This window comes from Leptonotus elevatus, chromosome 6, assembly GCF_054856555.1.
Source record: "Leptonotus elevatus isolate MCC_2025b chromosome 6, RoL_Lele_1.0, whole genome shotgun sequence".
In the NCBI taxonomy this organism is placed as follows: domain Eukaryota; kingdom Metazoa; phylum Chordata; class Actinopteri; order Syngnathiformes; family Syngnathidae; genus Leptonotus; species Leptonotus elevatus.
In genome coordinates this window covers 23,333,414-23,358,580 of record NC_141244.1, presented here as the reverse complement: position 1 = coordinate 23,358,580, position 25,167 = coordinate 23,333,414, and the positions used below count along the sequence as shown (strand labels likewise).

The window sequence follows — 25,167 nt, the reverse complement described above, 5'->3', positions numbered from 1 at the left end:
GTTTGGCATCAAAGGTTTTATTGCAAAATGCTGTGGGAATGACCTGTGACACTAAAAATTGGCTTTTTCTAACGTCACATGGTGACATTTGCCCCTGGTGGGAGTTGAATTGATATTTGGGGGGGAGCTAAGAGCCTCTCTGAAAGATTGGGAAGATGCAAAGTAGGAAAAATTAGACAAAACATGCAACTAGCAAGAAGGAAAGCTTAAGTGAGAAACTGCTAGGAGGAATCTATCTGGACAGAAGATACACTAGTGCTTTGAGATACGAGTTTAATTCGTTCTCTGACAAGCATAACGTAAAATACGTCAAATCAAATTAGGGAAATTTACCCCTAAAAAAATTTAACTTTATACTGTGATTTTAATGAGGAAAATATAACTACAATGCTGTACTTTATAGAAACTGTAATAATTAGATCGATGTTAAAAATAAAACGTTACTGCTCCTTCAGGTGTGCGCTTTGGCCACCGGACGGCAGTATAATACAGCCATGAAGACTAAAATAACCAATAATATCAGGGTTTTTTGGTTGTTTTTGCAGAGGGTAGTACATATATGCTTGTAAGTACTATTATACAGTTTGTTTACATTAGTTGCTGTATTGTTTGTGTTTAATACCCGTTTCCGTACTCAAATGCTATTCGTTAGCCTGTCTGGTTTCACATAAGTGTTAGCACGTCGACTATCAGATGTACAGATGGTTTTAAACACAAAACCGGTTTTGTCATTATATTAAGTTTGTCAGTATGTGAAGTTGTATAAACAGAAGCTGTTTCCAACTTCATGTAGGGTCCTTTCAAATGTGTATGCAATACACTAAAGTGCTGCTTGTGTGAGGTGACAAGCGCTTGCTTCATATTTTTCAAGTCAAAGCAAAAAATCTGAAGTTCAGAACGTTGCCTTGTATCTCGAAAAAGTCGTAAGTTGGGCCACTCCTATCCCAAGGTACCACCACAAGGAAAAACACTACCAGTGACATGTTTGAACAGTTTCTCATTCCGTAGTACTTGTAGAATGTGTCCAAAACATTGACTGGAAGTATGTTGAACCTGTGGTCATATTCGGAAGATTTTGCTATGTGTTTAGTTAAACCACAAGTACAAAAAAAGCTAAGAAGCAAAAGAGAGGCTACAAAACAAGCTTAGAAATGTTGAAACCATGCAAATCAGAGAGAACAGAGATGTTTTGCTGCTTTCTGAGCAGGTAAATAGCAAAACCTGAAAGAAATATAAAGCAGCTAAGTACAGAATGTGAAAAAAGCAGAATGAAACATCATGCAAAAGAAATGTCAGTTACGAGTCAAACAAAACAGATGAATAATAAATAAAGCAGGAGAGGAGGAGAAAATAGCAGTTCAACCTAATTATATATTTTCTACATAGGAAAGAAAAAGCTATCGTAGAGCAGAAGCAAACTATATCGAAAATAATAAAGCTGAGAAAGTAAACAAAACAAAGCTTCAATTTTCATGAGGCCCGTTGATTGAAAGATGAACGAGGCCCAATTTTTAAGCAAAAGGAACCACGCAAGTGAATTTTGAGTGGGAAAAATTAGTAATACAAGAAGGCCAGATGACAAGAGTTTTATTTAGAGGTAAACATCACACACACAGCGAGATCAGGAAGAAAAGCCAAAAGAAAAGAGGTAGTTTGTTAGTACGAAACACAAATGAAGCCCCAATCAAATCCAGTCAACTCTGCAACGGGCCAAAAATGATCTCATAGTGAAACTGGTGTCACACTTGCCCCCCCCCCCCCTTCCCACACACAAACACACACACTTAAATAAAGATTCATCACATCATCCAGACCAAACAACTTATGAAAATGTACAGTTTGACCCGTGAAAAAAAAGATCGAGCTATCTCCCACAGCGGCCTTCTAGCATCATGAGTCCTCCGTTGAAGTTCACTTGTAAAACACAGAAATAATGCTATTCTTGTGCTCAACATGGAGAACAGTACATTACACAATATTTACAACTTCAGTCCGTCCTGTCACTTCAGGTGTGCAGCATCCAGCTCACATCCAGTTGTGGTGCATCAGTAGGGAGTGAAGCGGTTGTATCCTCCTCTGTACAAACTGGCCTGCGAATGAAATGAGATGAATGGAAATGACGTTTATCTGTCCCCACATTAATTTTTTATTTTTTTGCATCGTGCGTTAGCATTAAGCCAGCAGAATTTGGTATTCTCTTTGTTTAATGTTTAAACTTCCAGTGTGTGTGTGTGCGTGTGTGTTTGTGTGAACTCACCACAGTGCCAACACCATATGCGGTTGTTGGTCCCACCGAGTGGTGATAGGGGTCCGCAGCTGTGGTGTAAACGCGGCCATATCTGGTGACGTCATCGCAATATATAAATAATCACTTGTCACAAGGTCATAATCCAGGTGGAGATATTTTCTCTGACACGCTTGCTTACCCGTCACTGTATGTTGCAGCGGCGGCGGCGGCGGCGGCAGCCGATGCTGTCTGGGCCACCCTGTACGCAGCAGGGTAACCTCCCTGCACGGGAATACGTCACGTCACCAATGAGCAATCAATCGTAAGAGAAGTTGAATGGACAGCGACAAGGTCGGTAAGGTTGACTTACATAGACTTCTGCTCCATAGAGACCATCTTGATACACCACCCTGATTGTGAAAGGGGAAAGCATTATGAAATTGTTATTGCAGCAGGTTCCCGGTACAGTTGAGTTTTTAGTCCATTCAGCTTCACTTCAATGAAGTCCGGCTTTAGTTAAATTCAGTTGAGTTTAATCGAGTCCAATTTCAGTCCAGTCGAGTTTAGTCCAGTTCGGTTCAATTCAATTTAGTTAAGGCCAGCTCTGTTTAGTGTACTCTAGTCCATTCCAATTTATTCTGGTTCACTTAAAGTTAGTTTTGTCCCACTCGGGCCAATCCAGTTCAGTATAGTCCAGTCCAGTCACTTACGCCTCAGATAAATTTAGTTTAGGTCTAGTTCAATCCTTTTTTACTCCTGTTAAGTTTGGTTTAATTTACTCCAGTTGAGCCCAGTCCAGTCCAGCTCAATACAGTTAAATTTAGTTTAGCACTGCTGAATCCAGTCTGGTCCAGTTTAGTCAGGTCTAGTCCAATCCATTTGATTCCCGTTAAGTTTGGTTTTATTTACTCCAGTTGAGTCCAGTCCAGTTAGTCCAGCTCAATTCAGTTACATTTAGTTTACTTTAGTCAGTGCAGTCCAGTTTAGTCAAACTCAAGTTTAGTCATGCTGAATAAAATCCAGTCCATCTTAGTCAAGTCCAGTCAAAAAAAAATTAGTCCAGTTAAATATAGTCCAGTTTAATCCTGCTCAGTTAAATGTAATTTAGTCCCACTCAGTCCAATCTAGTCCTGTTCAGTCCAGTCTTCTACAGTTCCGTTTATTCCAGCTCAGCTCGGTTGACTTTAATTTAGCTTAGCCTCCGCTGAGTCCAGTTTAGTCCAGATCAGTTCATCTTAATTTAGTTTAGTCCAATTCATTCCAGTCCAGTCTTGTCCAGACCAGAATTCTATCCATTTCAGTTTGGTCCACCTCAGTTTATTAAAGTGTAGAGGGCACTATATATATATGGGATAACCTATATTGACTACACATTCAAACAACACTACAAACTGGCAAACTCAACGAGATAGGGCACTACAGAGTGGATAGGAAGTGGTTCTGAACACAGCCACTGTTTACATAGTTAAGGGCAGAAACCCAATCCAGATCCAAAAAGGTAGCACGACTAAACGGATCCATCTCGTATTGTATAAACATGCAGGGCTTTACCCCGGGTAGGCGGGTACAGCAGCGGGCGCAGCAGCAGAGCGGATGGTGTTGTAGACGGTCCGACCTCGACCCCTCAGCGCCGAGCCGCGGTAGGCCAGTGCCGGCGCCGCCACCGGGTACGGGAAACCAGCCACTTGAACAACGAAAGCAGGCAGCTTGATTAGAAAGCGGCCAATTGTCGCTGTGAGGTATTGTGTTATGTTGCGTTTACTGACCGGTGTAGAGTTCCGGTGCGTACATGGCCCCCATGACAGGGTTGATCTTCCACCCGGCAGCTACACAGACAAGAGCAAATTATTCATAGCCAAGAAAAAAAAAAACAATCATTGAAGTTGTGTCTCACTTGAAAGGTCACCATTCACAAGCGGCGTTTGCGGCTTTTTGGTAACGACTCTTGCAGTGGCATTATTAACCTGAAAAAGACCAAAAAATGTCACACAAATCAAATATGATTTTCTCTCACCATAACTAAATTGGATATTATCGAAAGAACATGTTCAGTGACTCGTTGCTATGGAAACCGATGCGCGTCTCACCTCAATCTTCCTCCCTTCCACGATCGTCCCGTTCAGTTTCTCCCGTGCTCGGTCGGCCTCGGCTGCGCTCTCGAAGGTGACGAACCCGAATCCCTACACCCGAGTATGCAGTCAGAGTGAGTTTTGTTCATATCTCCAGTTCACGTCTTAAGTGCAAACTCTGTTACGCTTTACCTTTGACCCCCTTTCATTGAAGATAATCTCAACGTCCAAGATCTTTCCAAATTGCTAGAAAAGAGATTTGCCCTTTGTATCATAAAGATGCTGTGTGTAAAGATGATTGACATTCACAGTGCCGTGAAAATGTACTTGCTCCATTTTGATTTATATCACAACATCTTTATTGGATTTAAGTCTGGACTTTTACTTGGTCACTCCGATACCTTGTAATTTTAGGCATTTAGTGGTGAACTTGCTGGTATGTTCCACGTTCACATGCAACAATTTTTTAACAGCAGAATTAAGTGTTTCATTATTTGAAGCAAGTCGTCCTGGTCCTGGAGGAACACAGCAGCCCCAGATCGTCACATTGCCAACACATGTGTCGCGTTTTTATGCTAGCTGTAAAGGGCTTCACACACAATCCAAAAATGTCAGCAATTATATTTTAAGTATGCAGAACATTTCTCCAAAAGTCTTACGGATCATCAATTTATATATTTTTATTTTTGTCAGTTGTAGTTTTTGTCTTCAAAATCCAAAACATTATGTTTGATTTAAAAAAAAAAAGAATTTTTCATGGCACTGCTATAAATAGAAGTTCGTACCCCAAACATCTGCCGAAGGTCCGGGTCTCTAAAGCGGAACGGGATGTTTGACACATGGAGGCGTTTGGGCTGGGCATTACCAGACCCCTCGTCATCACTCCCACTACCCCCGCCGGATGTTACAGACGCACTCAGGGCTAGTGGGTCCGAGGTCACGGGGGCCAAAACTTCTTCCTAATGGCCAAGAAAGGATGACAGATCATATGGGAAAAAAGAGAAACAGGTGGGGGGGTTTTGAGAGAAAGTGCCAGGACGCATGAGGGTGGTGGACATCTGATCACTTCCTGGTTGTGTACATAGCATCACATAACATTAGACAAGACATTACCACCAGGTCAGGTGATCCAAACCAAAGAGCATTCCGCAACCAGTGATCCCTCTCAGGCAAATGTGAGGAGGTGTGAAAGTAAAAAAAAAAGAAAAAGGGGTGGGTCCAAGACATGCCTGGAGAAAAGTACAACAGCTAACTACACTCACTACTAATAAACTGCAAATTGGCCTGTTTGCGAATGAACTAATGCCATCATGCTCTACTGACACACAGTGACAAAAACATTTCAAAATTTTGCGGGATCTGTCTTGGTATACGTGGTGTGAAATTGGTGATTGAACATCATTTGTAGGATACCTCAATTTTTCAAGGATGGCCAAAAAGACCTTAAAACGGTCGCTTGAAACCAATATGGCCTACGTTCCGTCTCTCTTCGAGTAAAGACTTACTGGACTTGGATCAAATTTAATTTCAAATTTAATGTCTGAATTCTTAGAAAAGATCTAGCCTTTTGTTATTGGAATTTTTTTGTGGGTCTATTCATGATATACTTGCCTACCAAATTTAATATTTCTAGGTGAAATTGGCTTCATTTTGAAGGGCGCTAGCTAGCTAGCCAAAATGGCGGGCTTTTTGTGTATTTTCAGGCATGGGTTCTTGAAAGTTTTTTGTGAGACTACTCATTATGTCTACAGGATTTCATCCAGCTAACAAACTAGCGTCAGCGACTGAATTATTTTTAAGATTTCGAAGGCTGCTCCTGGACCAAAATGGCAAACTTCAATATTTTTTTGTGTGGTTCTACTCATGATAAAGTAAATATGCCTACGGAATTTCATGTTACTAACTCAAACTTGCTTTTGTTATTGGGAATTTTTTGTGGGTCTTTTCATGATATACTTTCATATTTCTAGGTAAAACTGGCTTCATTTTGTAGGGCGCTCGCTTGCCAAAATGGCCGCTCCAAACCAAAATGGCAGACGTTTTGTGACTTTTCAGTTCTTGAGACTTTATTGTGGGTCTGCTGATAGACCTACCGAATGTCATTGTCAAAATTTGAACACCAAATGCTGCCCATTTGTCTACCTAGCAACGTATTTGGCCTAAAAAAGAACACATAAAAAACAATAGAGCTTATCACTCTACCCAAGCAGCTGTAACAAAGTGAAACGCATACAACGGCAGCAATGCTGTAAAAACCCATCTGCTTTGAACTGTCCCATGCACAACAATACCAGAAGTAAAGAGCCAAAAAGAAAGGAAGAGAAACATTCACTGTCTCACAATGCATCACGATGCTAGTGTGCGCTCATATGGAGTGTGTGCATCAATGTGTTGGGGGGGGGGGGGGGCAGCGTGTTAAGTCGTTTTTATGAAGACAAAGTGAATAAATTCAAACTTGCACAGGGTGCTAATAAAGACACGATAAAAAAAAAAAAAATAGCTTTCCAGTGAGGCCTGAATTGAAGCGACAGAAAGCTTTAAAGAACAACAAAAAAGAGACACAAAGAAAAACAAAAAAAGAGCACCACTAAAAGTTCCAAACGGGTCAGTCTGAGGTCAAGGTGCTGCTTTTCTGCCAAGGGTTAAAGGGAAAGTGTCATCATTAATATGCTTGGGGATGGAGAGGAGAGGAGGGAAGGACAAACACACATAAATACACACGACACAGGCCGCAACATGACGAGCACATCAAGATTCTTGTTATATTTCCAGCCGCAATTTTGTTTTTTCTATTCCTAAATTTGTTTTTTAAATATTTTTTTAACAGTAATTGCTCGCTATTATATATAATTATAATATAATAATGTGTAATAGCAAAAAGCCGCAAGTAACTGACCAAAAGTGTTCAAATTGCCTATAATAGTTTAAACCGTAATTATACCGCAAAATGTTGTCCAAAACAGTTTAATATCAATTCAAACCAATTTTACTTTACCTTTATAAATAAATTGGCTCATAATAATTGTCACATTAATTCGCAGGTAAATGACACTGCCAAAAATAATTGGAGTTGTCAATAGATGCCACAAGATGGCGCCAGGGCAATGCTTTTCCATTATTATTTGGTTCCATTTTGTGGCCAAAGCCCCACTTTTCTATTTGACAGGGCTTTAGCGCCATCTTGTGGTATCTTTTGGTGAATTGTAAAGAGCACAAAGCCGCAAATAGGTTCGTTTTTTTTTTTCTTTTTTACAAAATAATAGCACAATAGTAGCGAATTGTGAGTAGGTTGGCGGACATGTAGTCATTTTTGGTGTTTTTTATTTTTTAATTTCTCACTAAACGTATTCATGATATATTAGTACAAAAACAATTGATCATTGTAACTAAGTAATTTCTTGATTCTTTAACATTAATGGTTATCAATTATATTACAATGTTTTAATTATTAAAATGAAATTATTATTTTTTAAATACATACACTCCAAAACTACGAAGAACTTGTCCCACACATTGACACACACACACACACACACACACACACACACACACACACACACACACACACACACACACACACACACGCACTACAGTGGTGAGGCAAAGGGGGCGGGGCGGCGTTGAGCTTGTTTGGTGGTGTCATGTCACGATGCAAAATAGTGTTCTGGACCTGTGTTGTGATATTTCAGAGTGGCAGGGAGGGTGGGGGTCATCTGGTCTGCCTCCCCCTTTCGCCCCCTCCCCCCCTTTCCGTGGCGGGCGTCTCCCAGCATGGAGCCTTGTGTGTCTGGGAGGGGGTGAGGGGCTGTATAGTCATAAAATATACGGGGCCACACAAAAGACCATTTAGCAGAAGAAAAAGAAGGAGACATCATTGAGCTAAGAGAGACGAATATGGTACACGTCTTCTTTTTGCATTCCAGAACAAGTGTGAAGTTTCAGGGATCCTACTTAGAAAAGGGTAACGGAATACCCCTCCAGGTCAGATGGTGCGTTCAAGACTGCTTGGAAGTCAGAAATATCATACTGAAAACTTTGGCAGCTGCTTGTCAACAGGCCTATTTTGTCGGCAAGCGGTACAAAATTGGGCAGCACGGTGGGGGAGGGGTCGGCATGTCAGTCTCACTGTTACAAGGTTCTGGGTTTGAATCTTAGCTTTGACCTTAAATCAGTGTCGTAATAGGGTTTGTATGTAGTTTGGACTTTTTATTTTTCCCTTTGCGAGATTTTCTTTATTTTTGTTTTTATAAATGCTTACTTTTTCTTTGTATTACATTTAAATTTTAGTCTAGTATTTTTTTTTTTTTACATGCTGTTTGTAAGGTGTGAAATTTCAAAACTTCACAAAATTCATCAACAATGGTATTACTGTACTGTATGTTAGAAAAACTCCAAAAAAAGCCATGTAAAAGTAACCAGAATAAAACTGATTTTAAACTTTAATTGAGGTACATTTTTATTAAACCTGTGTGCAATACATTTATTAGAATCGTCGCCAAAGTGAATTTCTTTTTTGTTTTCAAAATATTTAAGCTCAACATTAATGCTCAAACAATGCATAATGTTGCCGTGGCTAACAGGAATATTAAAAATAGTTATATAAGAGTTATTTCGTGGTACTTGCTATAAAAAAGTTTGAAAACCACTAAAGTATGACGTATCGTATTTCCCAGCAGTCTTAAACGCACCCTCAGTTTAACACATTGTTCTGAATCATGAAAGTAGACACGCTGTTGACATGTTAACACATATTTGAGCCATTTGATGAATGAGATCCAATGCAGGAGCTGTATCAGAATGTCTGCCTTTGGTAAGATAATAATGTTCATATGTAATAAAATGACAGTTTGGAATGTCACATTCATTTAACAATACAGTATGTTAATTATTGTGCTTGTATTTTCCAGTATGGAGGCACTCTTGTTGTTGACACGCGGATACAAATACAGCATGAGGCCATTTGCAGGAATGACGTAATGCACTAATTTAAAGTAATGCAGATAAATTAATTTAAAAAAAAATTCAATTATGTATTATTGAAGATTGGTTATGATACGTTAAAAAAATACAAAACAAAGAATTTGACATATACATTCAACATTTGATTTGACTGAATAATCAGTTAACCCGTTATAATTGTATTAACTATAGCAAAAATAAACAATGAGAACTATTCTCGTGAGTTTTACATACACATTAAAACAAGTTCTTAACATTTCTTCTGAACAACATGGTTTTTAAAAATAAAAATTGTGCATTTTCTCATTTTGGTTACTATTTTAAATGGAGACGACAGGTGGCGATAACGCATTTTTCGCTGTCGTCGATGTATGAAAAGACCTTCACACAATATCAACACACACCTTCACCTCTTTAATCTGTGAAAGCTAATCTGATTTATTGCCCGTTTAAAATGAGCCACGGTAAAAAAAAAAAAGGGGGGGGGGCGATTTATTTTCAACAACACTCCCAGCTGTCCCCCTTTACTGAGCGTCATTGATGTGGTGCTGCCTTAAAAGGACGTAACAGAGGATGTGGGGGGGCTCCTAAAGCAGAAGGTGGGCAAATATAATTGTCTCATTAAACCACCAAAATTAAAAGCTATGGAAAACTGTTTGAGCATTTATTCTGTATCCTTAATGTCCATCTTAAAATGGATGCACTAATCGGGCTTTCCATTGTATTGTCATCACGTGACTTTCATTCCTCGTTGTTCTTACCGTGTTGGCGGACGCCAGAGGCTCGGCGCCCTCCAGCTGAGGGCCCTGGTAGACCCTCAGCTGAGCGTGCTCGGGGTATTCGGAGCCGGGATGTGCCGGGTTAAAATCCAGAGGCGGCAGCCTACCCGCGGATGCCGCTGGCCCTTGACCCGGGACCGGGTAGGAGGGGGGCCCGGCGTACACCTGAGGCAGTGTGGGGTCGGGGCCGCCAGGGCCCGCCTCCTGCGTGGGGGCTCCCTGGAAAAAAAGGGGAGGACGGTAGAGGATTATTTGGATGGATGGACGGACAGAGTTAGCTTGCTAGACAGAGTGATAATTGGACAGACTGACAGACATACTGTGTTAGATAGACAGCTAGCTAGTTAGCTAGCTAGCTAAATAGATGGATGGATAGCTAGACGGATAAAATAAATACAGTACAGTGAGTGACATGTTACCTCTACTTCTATTTTTTCCCCGTTTCCCCCCCAAGAAATACAAAAGCAGTACAAATCTACAAATATAAACAATACAATAAAACAAACAAGTTTTTAAAAAAAACGACCAAGAATACCATACGTTAGCTAAATGACGTTTTTTTCTTCAATCAGCTTCAGTTTACAATTACCGGTAAATTGAATTAGATTAAAATGCCCAGTAGCAATTTTGATGATGAGCCCACATGAGGCAAACCATGACGGTATACAAAAATGCTGAAATTTTCTTCTTCTTTTTTCCTGAATATATACAATTTTAGAGTTTGTTTGTTTAGTCAAAAGTCATTTAGTTAATGCGGAGTAAAACCCCATTACAAATCTTGTATTAGCAAGTCACAAAGTTAAAAACAAAAACAAAAACAAAAACAAAAACAAGTTTTTAGACAATAGTGACCGTGTAAGCATTGTCTTACCCCTTCAGCACACCACTGGATCTCTGAGCCCCTCAACGTCAACTGCTGCATGTTTTAATGGCGGCCTCACCACCCGCCCACCACGCCATAAGTGCTAACCCTCCACCAATCCCATGAAATGATCACCACAACTACAAGGGGAGGAGAAGTTGGCCAAGGGGGATGCCACACCACCTGCGCTTATCTGCGACTGTCACCGACTGACACTATATTTCAATTCATATACGCATTGTGTGCTTGATTTTGATGAAAACTGTCTCAGGGGTTATGCTGTCGAAAGTTGAGATATCCGTTTTCAAATGTAGGGAGTCAAAGTAGATCGTTGTTAGAAAAATAAATACTAAAGTATAGTATAAATACCCGAAGGGAGAAAAAAAAATCGCTTAGCACTGTAGCATCATCACCATCTCTGAATTCAACACCACTGCAAACTACAAGCCCAATAATAAACTATTATAGACAGAGCCAAGTCAAAAGTCATCATTATTATATTTTTTCTGACAGGATCCTCCTGACACAAAGATAATTCTGTACTGTAAGATATGACAGCAACTTCATTTTATTGCCACCGACTGTTGTCAGCAGGCGTGCAGACACGTTGCCCCCCCCCCCCCCCCAACAACCCCCCCCCCCCTCCCCGTCTCTTGATACTCATTTGTCTTGTCTGTCTTGTTCTCCTCTCATAGCACCTCAGCTGTCAGCTCAGGGTTCACAGGTCAACAGCTCAGGGGCCAGGTGCCTGGCGGGACAGCTGGCGCGACATTTCCGCGCACCCGACGCCGGGTGCAGATGTGGCAAGTCACATGCTCGAGTATGTGAGGCCGTTAGGGACAACGTTCAGGATTATGAAATAAAAACTAACTATAATGACAAATCCAAAACTATTATAACCTTGCCTCTCACACACGCTACTGAGTCATGCTAGTGAACTTTTTTTTTTTTTTGGCTCACATACTGTATACAATTGAACTGCTCGTACATACACAAGGGAAAAAGTCAGACAACTAAATTGTCCAAATAAAAAAGTAAGAATAAAATAAATAAATAGTAAAATAAAGAAACTTAAAAAAATAAAAATAAAAATCCATCTTGATATGCCAGCATATTCAGTCAGGTGTCTGAATTAAATAAAAAAAAAAATGAATAGTATTAACAAAAAACACCAAGATAAGAAAATATGTTATTTTTAGTCAGGTCAGATGATCAAATTGAAATTATGGAGTACAAGAAAAAATAAAAATAAAAGCCGAAATATTATATTATTTATCAAACTAATATAAACAAACACATATTAAAAACTAATTATTTAAAATTGATTAAGTTATATCGACATCTAATGTAAAATAAATAAATAATCTAGTCTATGGAATAATCTTAATAAATGGGCTCTTGTGTTTAACACCATTGTAAACATGACCAGGTTTAACATTACATCAGTATTGACGTTTTCTGCCTCTCAAGCATTCGCTCCGGCTTCTTTGGCACCAGCCACATTATAGTAAACACCATCACCACAAGCATTCTGTATATATTATTTTGGAGACTGTTGGTTGCACTATCAACACGCAGCAGCCCCCCCCCCCCCCCACACACACACACACTTAATCCTCTATTTTAAGAGTAGCTGATTGCAGAAAACCAGATAGGTGACAGAATCTCCTCCTGTGATTATCTGCTCAGGAGAGCGAGCCTAAAAATACAGCTGACAAGGTGGAACCACGCCAGATGCATTGTGGCACTGATGGCATGTCAGGGACACACACACACATGCCTTTTTCCGATCAAAGCCCATTTCTGTTTTAAAGTCCACGCTAAATCTATTTTTAAAAATGTGTTAAAGTCGCTGTCAAGTAAAAATAAAAATGTCTCCTAAATTTGACACACCACAGAGGAGAGAGTTAGCAACCAGTGGCAAATTAGCATTATAAAAAAACATGGCTGGAATACATCCCACTGGGTCTTCATGGGTCTTTTCCATGCCGTGACAACGAGGCGCTCTAATGTGGCCATGCTAAAGAGAAGCTCCAGTCCACAAAACAAAAAAACAAAAATCCTTCGCACTGCAACCATCTCTCTGACACCTGCGCACACTCGCTGCTAACAATGAGGCGCTCTAATATGACCACGCAGGGCGAAGCACCTGTCCAGATGCTGGCAGTCCTATCACTAAACTAAATAAATACCCTCCTTTTTCCACCTTCTCTCCATGACCTAAAGACACTCACAGCCAACAACGAGGCGCTCTAAAGCGCACGCTAGTTGTCATGTCAGATTAAACAAACGAACAAAAAAACGCTCTATCCTTTAACTTCTCTCCATGACATGCATGCACTCATGGCTATGACAATGAGGCGCTCTAAAGCTGCAACATAGTGCTCAAGTGCGTCACTGTGCACCGTTGTAGCCACACTCAAAATTTCAGGAAGTGCAAATGATTGAATAACACTTTATTTTCACAACTAACGACTACATAGTTCTCAGTCTTCGCGCAAGTTACCCTTACACGGTCTTTTATAACAATTCCTCTGAGGTTTTATTTGTCTTTGGAATAGCATGGCGGGCAATATATTCTGGACCAACTGCAGGTTCCCCACATGCTAGCATCACAAAGACTAGTGGACTAAAGATTAGGTGCAGTATGTTGTCACTCTAAACTGGAAATTAATTAGGAGGGATGACCTAAACGTATCATCTGCAGAAACAAATTTCCTATATTTTTTCTTCCAAAATACAAGTATGACAACTCCTAATTTAGGAATTTTAACTCATTCACTGCCATTGACGACTATAGACGTCCAAAAATGTATTTAAACTATTTCTACTACTATTTTTTTTACTTTTGCTAACAACAGTATGAAAACCTAGAAAAAAAGGTATTGGAAATTTAGAACAGATATAAAATTTGTGATTAATCGTTAGTTAACTAGTGAAGTCATGTGATTAATTACAATTTAAAAAAATTATCGCCTGACGGGCCTAATTTAAAAAAAAAAAAATACAAATAAGGGCCGTTTAATCGTAATTAATCGCATGATAATTTTAGATCTGTTATAAATGTACAATAAAAAAATTCTAGGTTTTCATAAAAAATGAAATGAAAAAAATGTTAAACTAATAGAAATAGTTCACATGATTTTTGTACGTCTATAGTCGTCAATGGCAGTGAATGAGTTAACAACCAATAGTATTAGTGACATATTTTAAGCATTTTGGGGGGCATTGTAAGCAATAATGACCAAAACTGTGATTGATGAGATGAGTCATCACTTTATTAAAAAAAAAAAAAATAATAATAATAATAATAATTTTCAACCAAACGAACCAGACAGCAATTCACGAGAGTTTACCTGTACTATGCTGGGGTAGCAGGTGGCGGCCTGTGGATAGACAGGCAGTCCATAAGGCTGGAGGATGACAGTGGGTGAGGACAGCATGGCCTCAAAAAAGCCTCACACGAGGAGAATGAGGAAGAGTGGAGGACAAGGGATGAGAAAGGAAAAGTTGAACTCAGGAGAGCAGACGGCGAGTCGGGCCAGAAAAGAAAGAAGAAAATCCAAATAGAGGGAAAAATCCAAGAGGGGTTTGGTGAAGGAAGGCTCAACGTTTGTGAAATCAAAATGTGGAGGTTCGGCAACCCCCACACACAAAACCGGCAGCGTCCTGTCCGGTCAAGACAGGTTCTAGGGCAGTGAAAAGAGCTTTCTGTGTGTCCATGAGGCGATCATGCAGCCTGACAGACAGAAACACATGCTCGGGGCTCCCATTTCAGAGTATTATAAATAGTCCCTCATGTCCTTCCTTTTGAGTTTACCACCTTACCAGCTTCGCTCGCTCTGACTCACATTGGCAAGCGAGGTTTCTCACAACTTCTGGCATCTTTCGATTCGATCAAACGTACGCCCAACAAAGATCCTGTCGTAGAGGCTGCCAGTGACCTTGGGGTCGTCATGACCTCTTGTGACTTTACGTGTCCAGCCTCACCTTTGCTATGCGAATAATGATTGGCAAAAGTGTACCAAACTAAAAAGTACTTACATACAGTGGCTATAAAAAGTCTACACACCCCGTTTTTTTGTGATGTAAAAAAATTAGACCAAGATCAATCATTTCAGAAGTTGTTCCACCATTAATGTGACCTGCAACCCATAGAGCTCAATTTAAATTGTTTTTTAATCTTTGTGAGAGGGGGAAGTAAAAATAAACAAATGAAACAATGTGGTTGCACAAGTCTGCACACCCTCTTATAAATGGAAATGTGAATTTGTTCAGAATTAAGCAATCACATGGTTAGCCAGCACACACCTGCCACCATTTAAAGTGTCTCAGATTAACCCCAAATAAAGTTCAGCTGTTTCAGTAGGCTTTTCCTGACATTTTCATTTGTATTTTATTTATTTATTGCAGAAGCCTGAAGGTTTTACACTACTACTAATACTATGGTTGGTGTTATTTCAGTAATGAGCAGTGCTGGGTTTGCATCAAAATATAAAAGATATAAATATAATAACCATATAATGTGTAATACTACTACTTAGGCAACAATTATATTTATTACATTATTGCAATTAATGTTTTGCTTCAATAATAAATATCTCATATTTTATTTTTCACTTATTTTTTCAAATACTTTTGCATTTACACTTTTTACTGTACATTTTGCACTGGAGAAAACGCTGCTTTCCATCTCATTGTTCATTTGTATAGTGACAATAAAAAAAAACATATTATTTTATTCTAAAATAATTTAAGGAATTCTAACCAAAACGTTTGTCTTGGTTCCAAAATTTTGCAAAAAAAAAAAACCTTTAACATTTTACAAATGCATGTGGAACAAAGTTTTATGGTCTGATTAAATTACTTATTCTTCCGGTGAGGGAAATTATTATTATTTTTAACAGTCATATTAATAATTTAGTACAAATAATCTTTGACTAGGGGCTAAAGTAATTTGCCCTCTTATAAATCGCATGTTGTAATATGGCAAGTATTAAATCTAGTCTAATTATGTTACATGAATATTTGTACAGTAAGTGCAAAAGGGAATTAAAATATGTTTTACGGTATTAGAAAACCGTTTGTTGTTTTCCGGCAGCAGGGGGCGACAAGCCAAAAATCTAAATTTCCGCTCGAGTGGCGAAAAGCATGTTGGGATATGTAGTGTGTTCAAAGCCATATAAAGTGCTCAGTGCTGCCATTGGCTTTCTCTTTACTACGCGAGCCTGAGCGAAGCAGGTATGGAAGACATTTCGCAACTTCATTTCGTCTCGTTTAAACTTTTGAAGGCATATAATGTAAAATATAATTTGGAAGAATTACCCCGCTTGATAATTTCAGTCATTTATAAACCATAACATGGTGCTGTGTCGTTTTTGTTTTGTTTTTTTAACGCTAAAGCTGATGCTAATGCTAACAAGTCTCATGGAGCAACGTGGTCCGGCGACTGTGCGGCCTGCTCTCGTTCGTACTAAATGGTGCTTGTGCATTTTAATCGTAATGCAGTTTTGGTTTTTTGCACAATAGTATCTTTGAATCTTAAGTTTACGTCAAATAGTAGCGGACACGCCATCGCAGTTTACAAAATAAGCTTTGTGATGTAACATGCTATTTAGATTGTAGATTGCATTCGTTTTAATGAACTTCGTGCATTAACTTGCGTAGTCTGTTTTTGATCACATACACTGGCTAATTAATTAAATACACTGTTGTTTGGCATGTGTTGATGATTAAATTCTGTTTTATGCAGGCACTACTAGTAAGCCGCCATGCCCGTTGCCAGGAGCTGGGTCTGTCGCAAGACATATGTCACCCCCCGCCGTCCCTTCGAGAAGTCCCGTCTCGACCAGGAGTTAAAACTCATTGGTGTGTAAGGGCTAATTGCTATACAGTGCTACTTTGAATTAAGAGTACCCCAACTTATGAGTATGACTGTCAGTTTGTATTGCAAGCCAAGGATTGAGATACCAGGCTAGCGTGATGTTCTGCTGTGAAATTAGTTACAGAAATTAGTCCCAGTTGACCCTGCTATTACTGATAAGGGTAGTCGATTGCCTTTTTGGGGGGGTATAATGGGCATCAATTATACATGAATTTTCTATTTGTGGGTAGGCTGAGTCTCTATACCCCGCAAATAATGGCGGTCCAACTTACCAAAGGAAAACACTTGTAATTTACCAGCCCGACTTAAGCTCTTGATGACACTCTAGACCAGGGTTAACCAATTCAGGTCCGGAGTACTGCAGGCTTTAGATGTTTCCGCCTACCAACACCTGATACTAAAGATCTGGATCGTTATCAGGCATGATGAGCTGATTATATGGATCAGGTGTGCAAGTGGGCAGAAACATCTAAAACCTGCAGGACCTCGGCCCGGACCTCGAGGACTGGAATTGGTGAACCCTGCTCTCGACCATATCCCTTAAAATCTAATTTTTTGCACCTGAGCCAGAGCAACTTTATTTTGAGGATCTGCTGATAATTCGCATTTTTTTTGTTCTGCAAAAATGATTTGATATGAGTAAATTCAAGTGTGACCTAGGTCGCCTATGTACTTTGAATGTCTACCTGTTTCGTGACACTCAAAAACTGGTCTACTGTCTATTAGGCGAGTATGGCTTGAGGAACAAGCGTGAGGTGTGGAGGGTCAAGTTTACCCTGGCCAAGATTCGTAAAGCTGCCAGAGAGCTGCTCACTCTGGACGAGAAGGAACCCAAGCGTCTGTTTGAAGGTATTTATGGAAACCTGCGTTAAAAGCCACTTTGACATTTGAGCCAGTGATTTAAATCTCGCGAATCTGAATTTCCAATGTTGTCGCGAATTCCTCGTAAATGAGGCCTAACGTTTACCTCTGATGGAACTTTTTGAAAATTATTTTTAGGAGACTAAATGCTTTTGTCACATGTAGGTAATGCCTTGCTCAGACGTCTGGTGCGTATCGGCGTGTTGGATGAGGCCAAGATGAAGCTGGATTACATCCTGGGTCTGAAAGTTGAGGACTTCTTGGAGAGGAGGCTGCAAACTCAGGTCTTCAAGCTCGGACTTGCCAAGAGCATCCACCACGCCCGCGTGCTGATCCGCCAGAGGCACATCCGGTACGTTGACGCTGCCTCCAAGAGCACTTTGGAGAAAGGTTGTTGAGTCTTACGAAATGCTCGATACTTCCTCTTCCATCAGCGGACCGTTGGCTTTTAACACCCTCCGCTGAGATGGGTTAAATCTATCATCAAGGTCAATTCGGTATCAAAGCCGTATACCTTGTCAGTAAAGCATTGCCCAGAGCCAATCCTGCCACAATGAGGGCTCGGACTGACGTCGGGGGGGCTGCTAGGTAAGGCATGGGTTGCACCTCGGGCAATGGTAGCGGTCGTTACTAGCAACTCTCCAGGCTGATGATTAAGGTTTTAAATGGTCAGATTTCCTGTGGTGTCAAGAATTCCTCGTAAATGAAGCCTGTGTAGATCTACACTAATCACACAAAATTAGGAATATATCATAAAAAGACCTCAAATATGAGTTTCAAGCGTCATGTTCTGAAGTTTCCCCCTCAATCTTTCTGCAGTGTGCGCAAGCAGGTGGTGAACATCCCCTCCTTCGTGGTCCGCCTGGACAGCCAGAAGCACATCGACTTCTCCCTCAGGTCCCCGTACGGCGGCGGACGTCCGGGCCGCGTCAAGAGAAAGAACTCCAAGAAGGGCCAGGCAGGAGCCGGCGGAGGTGATGACGAGGAGGAGGATTAAGAAGGATGTCAATCAGGAAATGTGTTCCGATACTTCCTGTTCTGTCATGCTTTCAATAAATGTTTGACCAAACAAACTGAGTTGACTTGAGTTGGGTGTTTTCAATTCAATTGTTAACACACATCTTTGAAACTGTAACATATCAGAACGGCTTTGACTAATGTTTATATATATATATATTAAAAAAATAATAATAATTTCCTTCAACCGTGACGGCAAAACCCACCTCGAAGCTAAAATGGCCGCGTCCAATCACGAAGTAAAACGTCACAAACCCGGAAGCACTTTCCCCATCTGTAGAGACCTGTTCGTGAATGGCAAGGCTGTGCTGGGTTCCTCTCCACCTAACATCGGTCACCAACCGTGTAAGTATGTTGGCTTCGTGTCACACACGCTTGTGTAAACTGTAATTTAGCTAGCCGTTTTAACTGGTTCGTGTCATACGCGATCACGCTATTAGCTTTGAGAAACTGCTAAACCCTCCCGGGTGCTGACTTCTGCTTTCAAACACGTTCGATCCGCTTCGTCCATGTGGTTGGACTATTTAGTGTTCGTTTTCAGTGAACAGTTTTTAAAATCACTTTACCCTAGTCCAGGCTACGTTGACTGCAAATTGGAACAAAATACGAGGAGCCCTGGCCACTAAAACGCTCACATTTCAGTGTTAAACAGAAATGTTGTTATATAAATGTAATGGCTTTTTTTTGCACACAATCCACTAAAGCCAGAAATGACCGCCTTCGTTTACAGTGGTTGGAAAAAGCATGCCGTTTTTTAACTTCTAGATAGAGAATTGGAGTTGCTTAAAGCCCGCTGTTGTAGTTAATCGTGTCACACTGAGAGGTGTTTTGTTTTGTTTTTTTGCTAAGAACATATAAACCTTGTTAAAAGAACACAGTGTACCTCAAAAGGATTTTTTTTTCTTTACACGGTTGTTGTATTAGATCTCAATCTTCGATCTGTGAATTAGATCTATCTGAATACTGTAGTTCCCACACACAAGATACATTTCACATCTACACTACAAGTTTTCCACTTCGAAGTAATTCCCCGAGAGTGTTTTGATTTTCCAGTTTTCTCTGCCACGCCTTCATGCACGCCTGAATTCATTCTTCGTGGATCCTCCACATGTCTGTCACCATGACCATCTTGTTTCTCCGTGTATTAAATAAATAAATCAGAGCCAGATTGGGTGAGTAGGGATCTTGTGGCATGGTCTTATTGGCCAGGAACTGCCAGATGCTCAGGGTGTATTGTCAACTCTCCTTGTCTTGTGCACGGAACAAAACGCCGCAACATCTCTTAGTAGACATGCTGAAGAGGAAAACTCATAGTTTGGGTTTGAAGTGTACCTTTTGCGACACCAGTCCCGGAGCCTTTATGACACGCCTCTTATAATGATCTTCTTCTTTTTTTTCCCTTTAGAGCAACAATGTCTCCCGATGAGCTGGTGTACTTGGGAGTCCTAGCAGCCTCCATCCCGCTTGGATTCCTTTTCCGTTACCTCAGTGAGTGTCTTTTTGAGTCCTTCCATGATTTGGAAAGTTGTTATCTGTATATTGCAAAGTAAACATTGGCATTTCATTCTTTTACTGCTTGTCAATAAATGAGTTGGGGTCTTGATTATGTAATATTTTGATTTCAGGTCCTCCTGCAAAGCAGGGAGCAGCTATGCTTCTGGGCCTCTCCATTATTTTCGCCACCTGTCAAGTACACACACTCCACTCTCTGGTGACGGTGATTGGAACGTGGATTATTATCAAGAGCAGTTGGAGGTACAGACCGCATTAATATTACATTAATATCATATACAAGTCAATTTATTTATTTATTTCTGAAGAGGAAGTAAAAAGAGCTGATATGATATGGTTGCATAAGTGTGTACACCCTCTTACAGTATAACTGGAGTGTGGCTGAGCTCAGAATTAACGAAAACCATTCACGCTCATGTTATTTTGGAGTTCCGTCTGGAAAAGAAAATAATCAAAATTCAATGATTATGATATGACATAAACATGGTGTTTGAAGAGGGGGTGTTAAGACTTTTTATATGCACTTAATTCTCTTAGCTGATTCCATTCTCCTCCGTGTATAAAGGCACGCCCCTACACTGAGTCTCGCCTGGACTTTTCTCTACCTCCTCTTCTTCCGGCTGGTCACATGGTTCGGTTTCCCAGCGCCGACGCCTTTTGCCAACGCCGTCCAGCTGCTTCTCACCCTCAAGGTACACCATTTTCTATTAGCCAAAATCCAAACACTAGTTTTTTTTTCTCTCCACTTTTCTGCACTCTGATGCAATTTAGATGGTGAGCCTCGCCAATGAGGTGCACAGCTTCCACGTGGAGAAGAAGAAGGAAGTGAGCTCCTTCGCCAGATCTTCGGTTGTCGGTTGTCTGGCCCGGGAGCCGTCGCTGTACGACATCATGTCGTACAGCTACTGCTACGTGGGTGTGATGACAGGTGAGTCGGGAGGAGGAAGTTGCGTTACTCGGGAGAGGATATGTGGAAACGTTTGCATGCGTGTTGCTCATCCTGTTTTGAAATGGCTTTACTTTTAACCACTTGTCTCTTTTTGTCTCACTCGGCTCCTTGTCCAACATTGTGTGAGTCTGCATCCGTATTACTCGTAAACCATTAGAAGCAGTACTAATGTTATAGAGGGCTGTGCAATTCATCAATTGACATCGCAATGTAGCAGAATGCAAATTTTCAAATGCAAAGGCTGCAATTTGGAGGGGGGAAAAAAGCCATCAACTTAATTTGGGTAAAAAAAAATAAAAAAAAGTGACTGACTTGCTATTTGGATCAATTTGACCAAACTTTGTGGGTCATTTATCAACATTTGTGTTTTGTTTTGTACAAAACATCCCATAAAGTTAGTTGGTTAGTTAATTTTTTTACGTAACTGTTCAGTCAGTTATTTATATGGAACCTTTTGACCCTTTGCCACATTTCCGGCTTCAAAATTAAATATATAAAAAAAACCATTTTTTTTGAAAAAACACCACCAAGTGGGACACATTTGTGTAGTGGAATAAAATGTATGCAATAGTTATTTATTCATGTTACAAAGAAATAACTTAAAAGTAGGGTGTGTGAAATTATTCACCCCCTTTTCTCTCAGTGCAGACAAGTGACTCCAGAAGTTCCCTGATGATTTCTGAATGATCCAGTGTTGACCCGAATGACCGATGATAATAAATAGAGTCCACCTGTGTGTAATCTAGTCTCAGTATAAATGCACCTCCTTAACTCATTCACTATTTTCACTGAAGCAACCCCCTTCATTCCCGGCAGTTTTACTGGATTTGACTGATTTTCGCAAGGCCCACAGAATATTGTGTTCTATTGCTATAAACAGATGGAACCTATCAAAAGAAAGATTAGAGTATCTTCTTTCATCAGGAAAAATTGTATATTTTTTATCTGTTTACGTTTTGCAGCAGTTAGCATTAGAATATAGCTACATTTCGTCATTATTCACAAATCTATTTAGAAATGTGAGTAAAAGAGCTTCTTCTTTTTTTCAACATAGCCCTGGTTGATCTATTTTGCTCTGCTGCCACCCGCTGGCCGTTTGTGTAATAACTACCATTTCTTCAACCGTTCTTTGCAGTTGAGAGGCTGCATCAAAGCCATAGCGTTAAAAAACCTATAAATACGTCTTTGGAACACTTAAAACATTTGAAATAGAACATATTTATGCGTTTTTGGGAGCAAAATGAGTTTAAAATTACACGGGAAGAGGACCTTGAAGAAATAGCACATTTAAAATCGCAATTGCATTATTGGGAAATTACAATTAGCAATTGATTCTTTTTCAAAATGGTTCAGCCCTACAAATGTAGCTCTACTTTATTGTTGTGCTCTTCCCCTATCCAATGCCATCTTTTCCTCCATGTTACCCTTTTGTGTTAAGTCCACGGTTCATTTGCCACCCGTCGTCCTCTCATCACTGCCTTTTCTCAATTTTCCCCCCAAAAGGCCCGTTCTTTCGTTTCCAAACGTACACCGACTGGCTGGAGCAGCCCAGACCGCTGGCCTTGCCCGGCTGGGTCCCGTGCGTGCAGCGGCTGAAACTGGTGCCCGTCTTCGGTGCGCTCTTCCTGGCTGTAAACTCCGTCTTCCCTCTGGCTTACGTCCGCACCGACGACTTCCTGGATCACAATTTCTTTTTCAGGTGACCTCTCGTGACCTGTGTCAATGTTTAGATGGCTTTTGCAGCTTCCACAAAATAAGGGAAAATGAAAATGCCAACGACTGTTCATGAAATTCTGTTTTTAACGCACATTGCTTCCCTTTCTCCCTCACATCAGGTTTTTCTACATGATCGTGGTGTTCTTCGTGTTCAGGATGCGTTTCTACGCCGCGTGGTGCGGCGCTGAGGCCGGATGCATCAGCGCCGGGCTGGGCTGCTATCCAGAACGGGCTGAGTGCAAACCGGGCGGCGGACCCACCGTCAGCTACAGGTACGCAAATGTGAATTGACACCTATTAAAAGGGACAGCAACGTGAAAAATAAACTTTTGGACGCTTTTAGCCATGTTAACTCATTCACTGCCATTGACGACTAAAGACGTAAAAAAAATCATGTGAACTATTTCTCTTAGTTTAACATTTTTTTCATTTAATTTTTTATGAAAATCTAGAAAAGATAAATATATATAAAATGTGCTATTAATCGTTAGTCAACTATTGAAGTAATGAGATTAATTACAAATACAAATTTTAATCGTCTGATCTTATTAAAAAAAAAAATTGAAATTAGGGGCAATTAAAACAATTTTTAATTAATCGCATGACTTCACTAGTTAACTAACGATTAATCACAAATTGTATATCTGTTCTGAATGTACAATAAAAAAAATCTAGGTTTTCATACTCTTTAGCAAAAGTGTATACAAAATTTAAACTAATAGAAATAGTTCAAATGAATTTTTGACGTCTGGAGCCGTCAATGGCAGTCAATGAGTTAAAATTAGGGGCGGCAGCCAATTAAAATTTGTAATCGTAATTAATTACATGATTACACTAGTTATATATATTATATTTTATATCTGTTCTAAATGTACAATAAAACATTTTTCCTAGGTTTTCATACTCTTGTTACAAAAGGGGGAAAAAAATTAATTAATGGAAATAGTTTAAATCAATTTTGACGTCTATAACCGTCAATGGCAGTGAATGAGTTCAAATAGAAATAAGGTACGTGAGAATTCGGCACATTTGCTGTCGTGTGGGCCTGCTCTTTAACGTTTCCTTCTGCTTTTCCGAAGCCCCGAATCACTGGCCGAGGAGGCATACGACTTTAAAACCATCCAGAACATCGACTGCTACAACACGGACTTCTGCGTGAAGGTGCGTCACGGCATGCGTTACTGGAACATGACGGTGCAGTGGTGGCTTCATCACTACATCTACCCCAACGCCCCCTTCAAGTCCTACACGCTCAGGTGAGGGAGGACAAAATTGCTTGGTTTATTGATCACACACACTCCATTTTTGATCTTCTCAAATGCTGGTTTGAAGCATCTTCAGATTTAAGCAGACTAAAAAGCATCAAACTGACCATAACATGACAAATCTCTCAGGGCCGGTTGGACCATGTTCATCAGCGCCTACTGGCACGGCTTACACGCCGGATACTACCTCTCTTTCCTCACCATCCCGCTTTGCATCGCCGCCGAGTCGGCCATGGAGGCGTCGGTCCGAGCGCGGCTGGGCCCGCGCGGCCAGAACATCTTCGACTGGGTCCACTGGTTCCTGAAGATGCGAGCGTACGATTACATGTGCATGGGCTTCGTGCTGCTCAAAGCCTCCGACACCATCAGCTACTGGTCGTCCATCTACTTCGCCGTGCACGTGCTGGCCGTCGGCTGCATAATTGTGGGCGGAGCTCTCAAGGGAGGAAGGAGGCGAGACAAGGAGAAGACGAAAATAACAAATGGCGATAAAAGTGAAAAACATGACTGAATGTGGGATGCCGCTTGACGGAACTGGAGGGACGGGACGTGAGTTGGAATCTGCTCAAGACTTTTATTTTCAACAGTTTTTTTTTTTTTACATGCTCAGTGGTGCCTTGAGATACAAGTGACCCAACTTACAAGTTTTTCAGGTGAAAGAGAATTACATCACATAGTTTGACTAAATCAAATGATACAAGTGAAGGGCCAATTTTATCGGCCAAAATTGACTCTTTTATAATTGGCAATACTTATTAACTCATTCACTGCCATTGACAGCTATAGACGTCAAAAATTCATTTAGTTTCAAAATTTTTCCCACTTTTGTTAACAAGAGTATGAAAACCTATCTTTTTTTTTATTGTATTAGAACAGATATACAATTTGTGATTAATTAATTAAACTAGTGAAGTCATGCGATTAATTACGATTAAAAATTGTAATCGCCTGACGCCCCTAATTTTTTGTAATCTTTTCTTAAAAAAAAGATTATTTAAAAAATGTGTAAAAAGAAAAGATTATTAAAAATTAGGGGCATCAGGCGATTAAAATTTGTAATCATAATT

General features: G+C 40.2%; 3 protein-coding genes and 1 long non-coding RNA gene across 5 annotated transcripts; 3 read left to right on the top strand and 1 right to left on the bottom strand.

Moving 5' to 3' along the window:
• The first annotated feature begins 377 nt into the window (after positions 1-377).
• LOC147172815 (uncharacterized) lies at positions 378-11,731 on the top strand. Of its 2 annotated transcripts, none has more exons than XR_015095346.1 (3): positions 378-565; positions 2,446-2,578; positions 11,592-11,731. It is a non-coding gene; the product is annotated as an uncharacterized LOC147172815 (long non-coding RNA). The 2 variants fall into 2 exon arrangements; XR_015095345.1 differs by having other exon boundaries at positions 2,446-2,582; positions 11,592-11,702.
• Positions 1,354-14,649, bottom strand: rbfox1l (RNA binding fox-1 homolog 1, like). Its single transcript, XM_086078074.1, has 12 exons — positions 14,253-14,649; positions 10,017-10,253; positions 5,082-5,255; positions 4,489-4,542; positions 4,315-4,407; positions 4,122-4,191; positions 3,994-4,053; positions 3,779-3,911; positions 2,598-2,637; positions 2,427-2,509; positions 2,258-2,339; positions 1,354-2,090 (listed from the first exon to the last, which is right to left on the bottom strand). The coding sequence occupies exons 1-12, from the start codon at positions 14,337-14,339 to the stop codon at positions 2,046-2,048; spliced, it is 1,158 nt and encodes a 385-aa protein (XP_085934200.1). The 5' UTR covers positions 14,340-14,649; the 3' UTR covers positions 1,354-2,045.
• A 1,420-nt stretch (positions 14,650-16,069) lies between these two features.
• On the top strand, positions 16,070-18,718 carry rps9 (ribosomal protein S9). The gene is made up of 5 exons (XM_086079592.1): positions 16,070-16,137; positions 16,649-16,764; positions 17,507-17,629; positions 17,807-17,993; positions 18,461-18,718. Exons 2-5 carry the CDS (start codon positions 16,668-16,670, stop codon positions 18,636-18,638), a joined length of 585 nt encoding a protein of 194 aa, XP_085935718.1. The 5' UTR covers positions 16,070-16,137; positions 16,649-16,667; the 3' UTR covers positions 18,639-18,718.
• Positions 18,719-18,906: 188 nt separating this feature from the next.
• mboat7 (membrane bound O-acyltransferase domain containing 7) lies at positions 18,907-24,959 on the top strand. Its single transcript, XM_086078808.1, has 9 exons — positions 18,907-19,003; positions 20,064-20,146; positions 20,284-20,413; positions 20,736-20,862; positions 20,942-21,098; positions 22,623-22,818; positions 22,955-23,107; positions 23,915-24,091; positions 24,230-24,959. The coding sequence occupies exons 2-9, from the start codon at positions 20,071-20,073 to the stop codon at positions 24,609-24,611; spliced, it is 1,398 nt and encodes a 465-aa protein (XP_085934934.1). The 5' UTR covers positions 18,907-19,003; positions 20,064-20,070; the 3' UTR covers positions 24,612-24,959.
• The last annotated feature ends 208 nt before the right edge of the window (positions 24,960-25,167 follow it).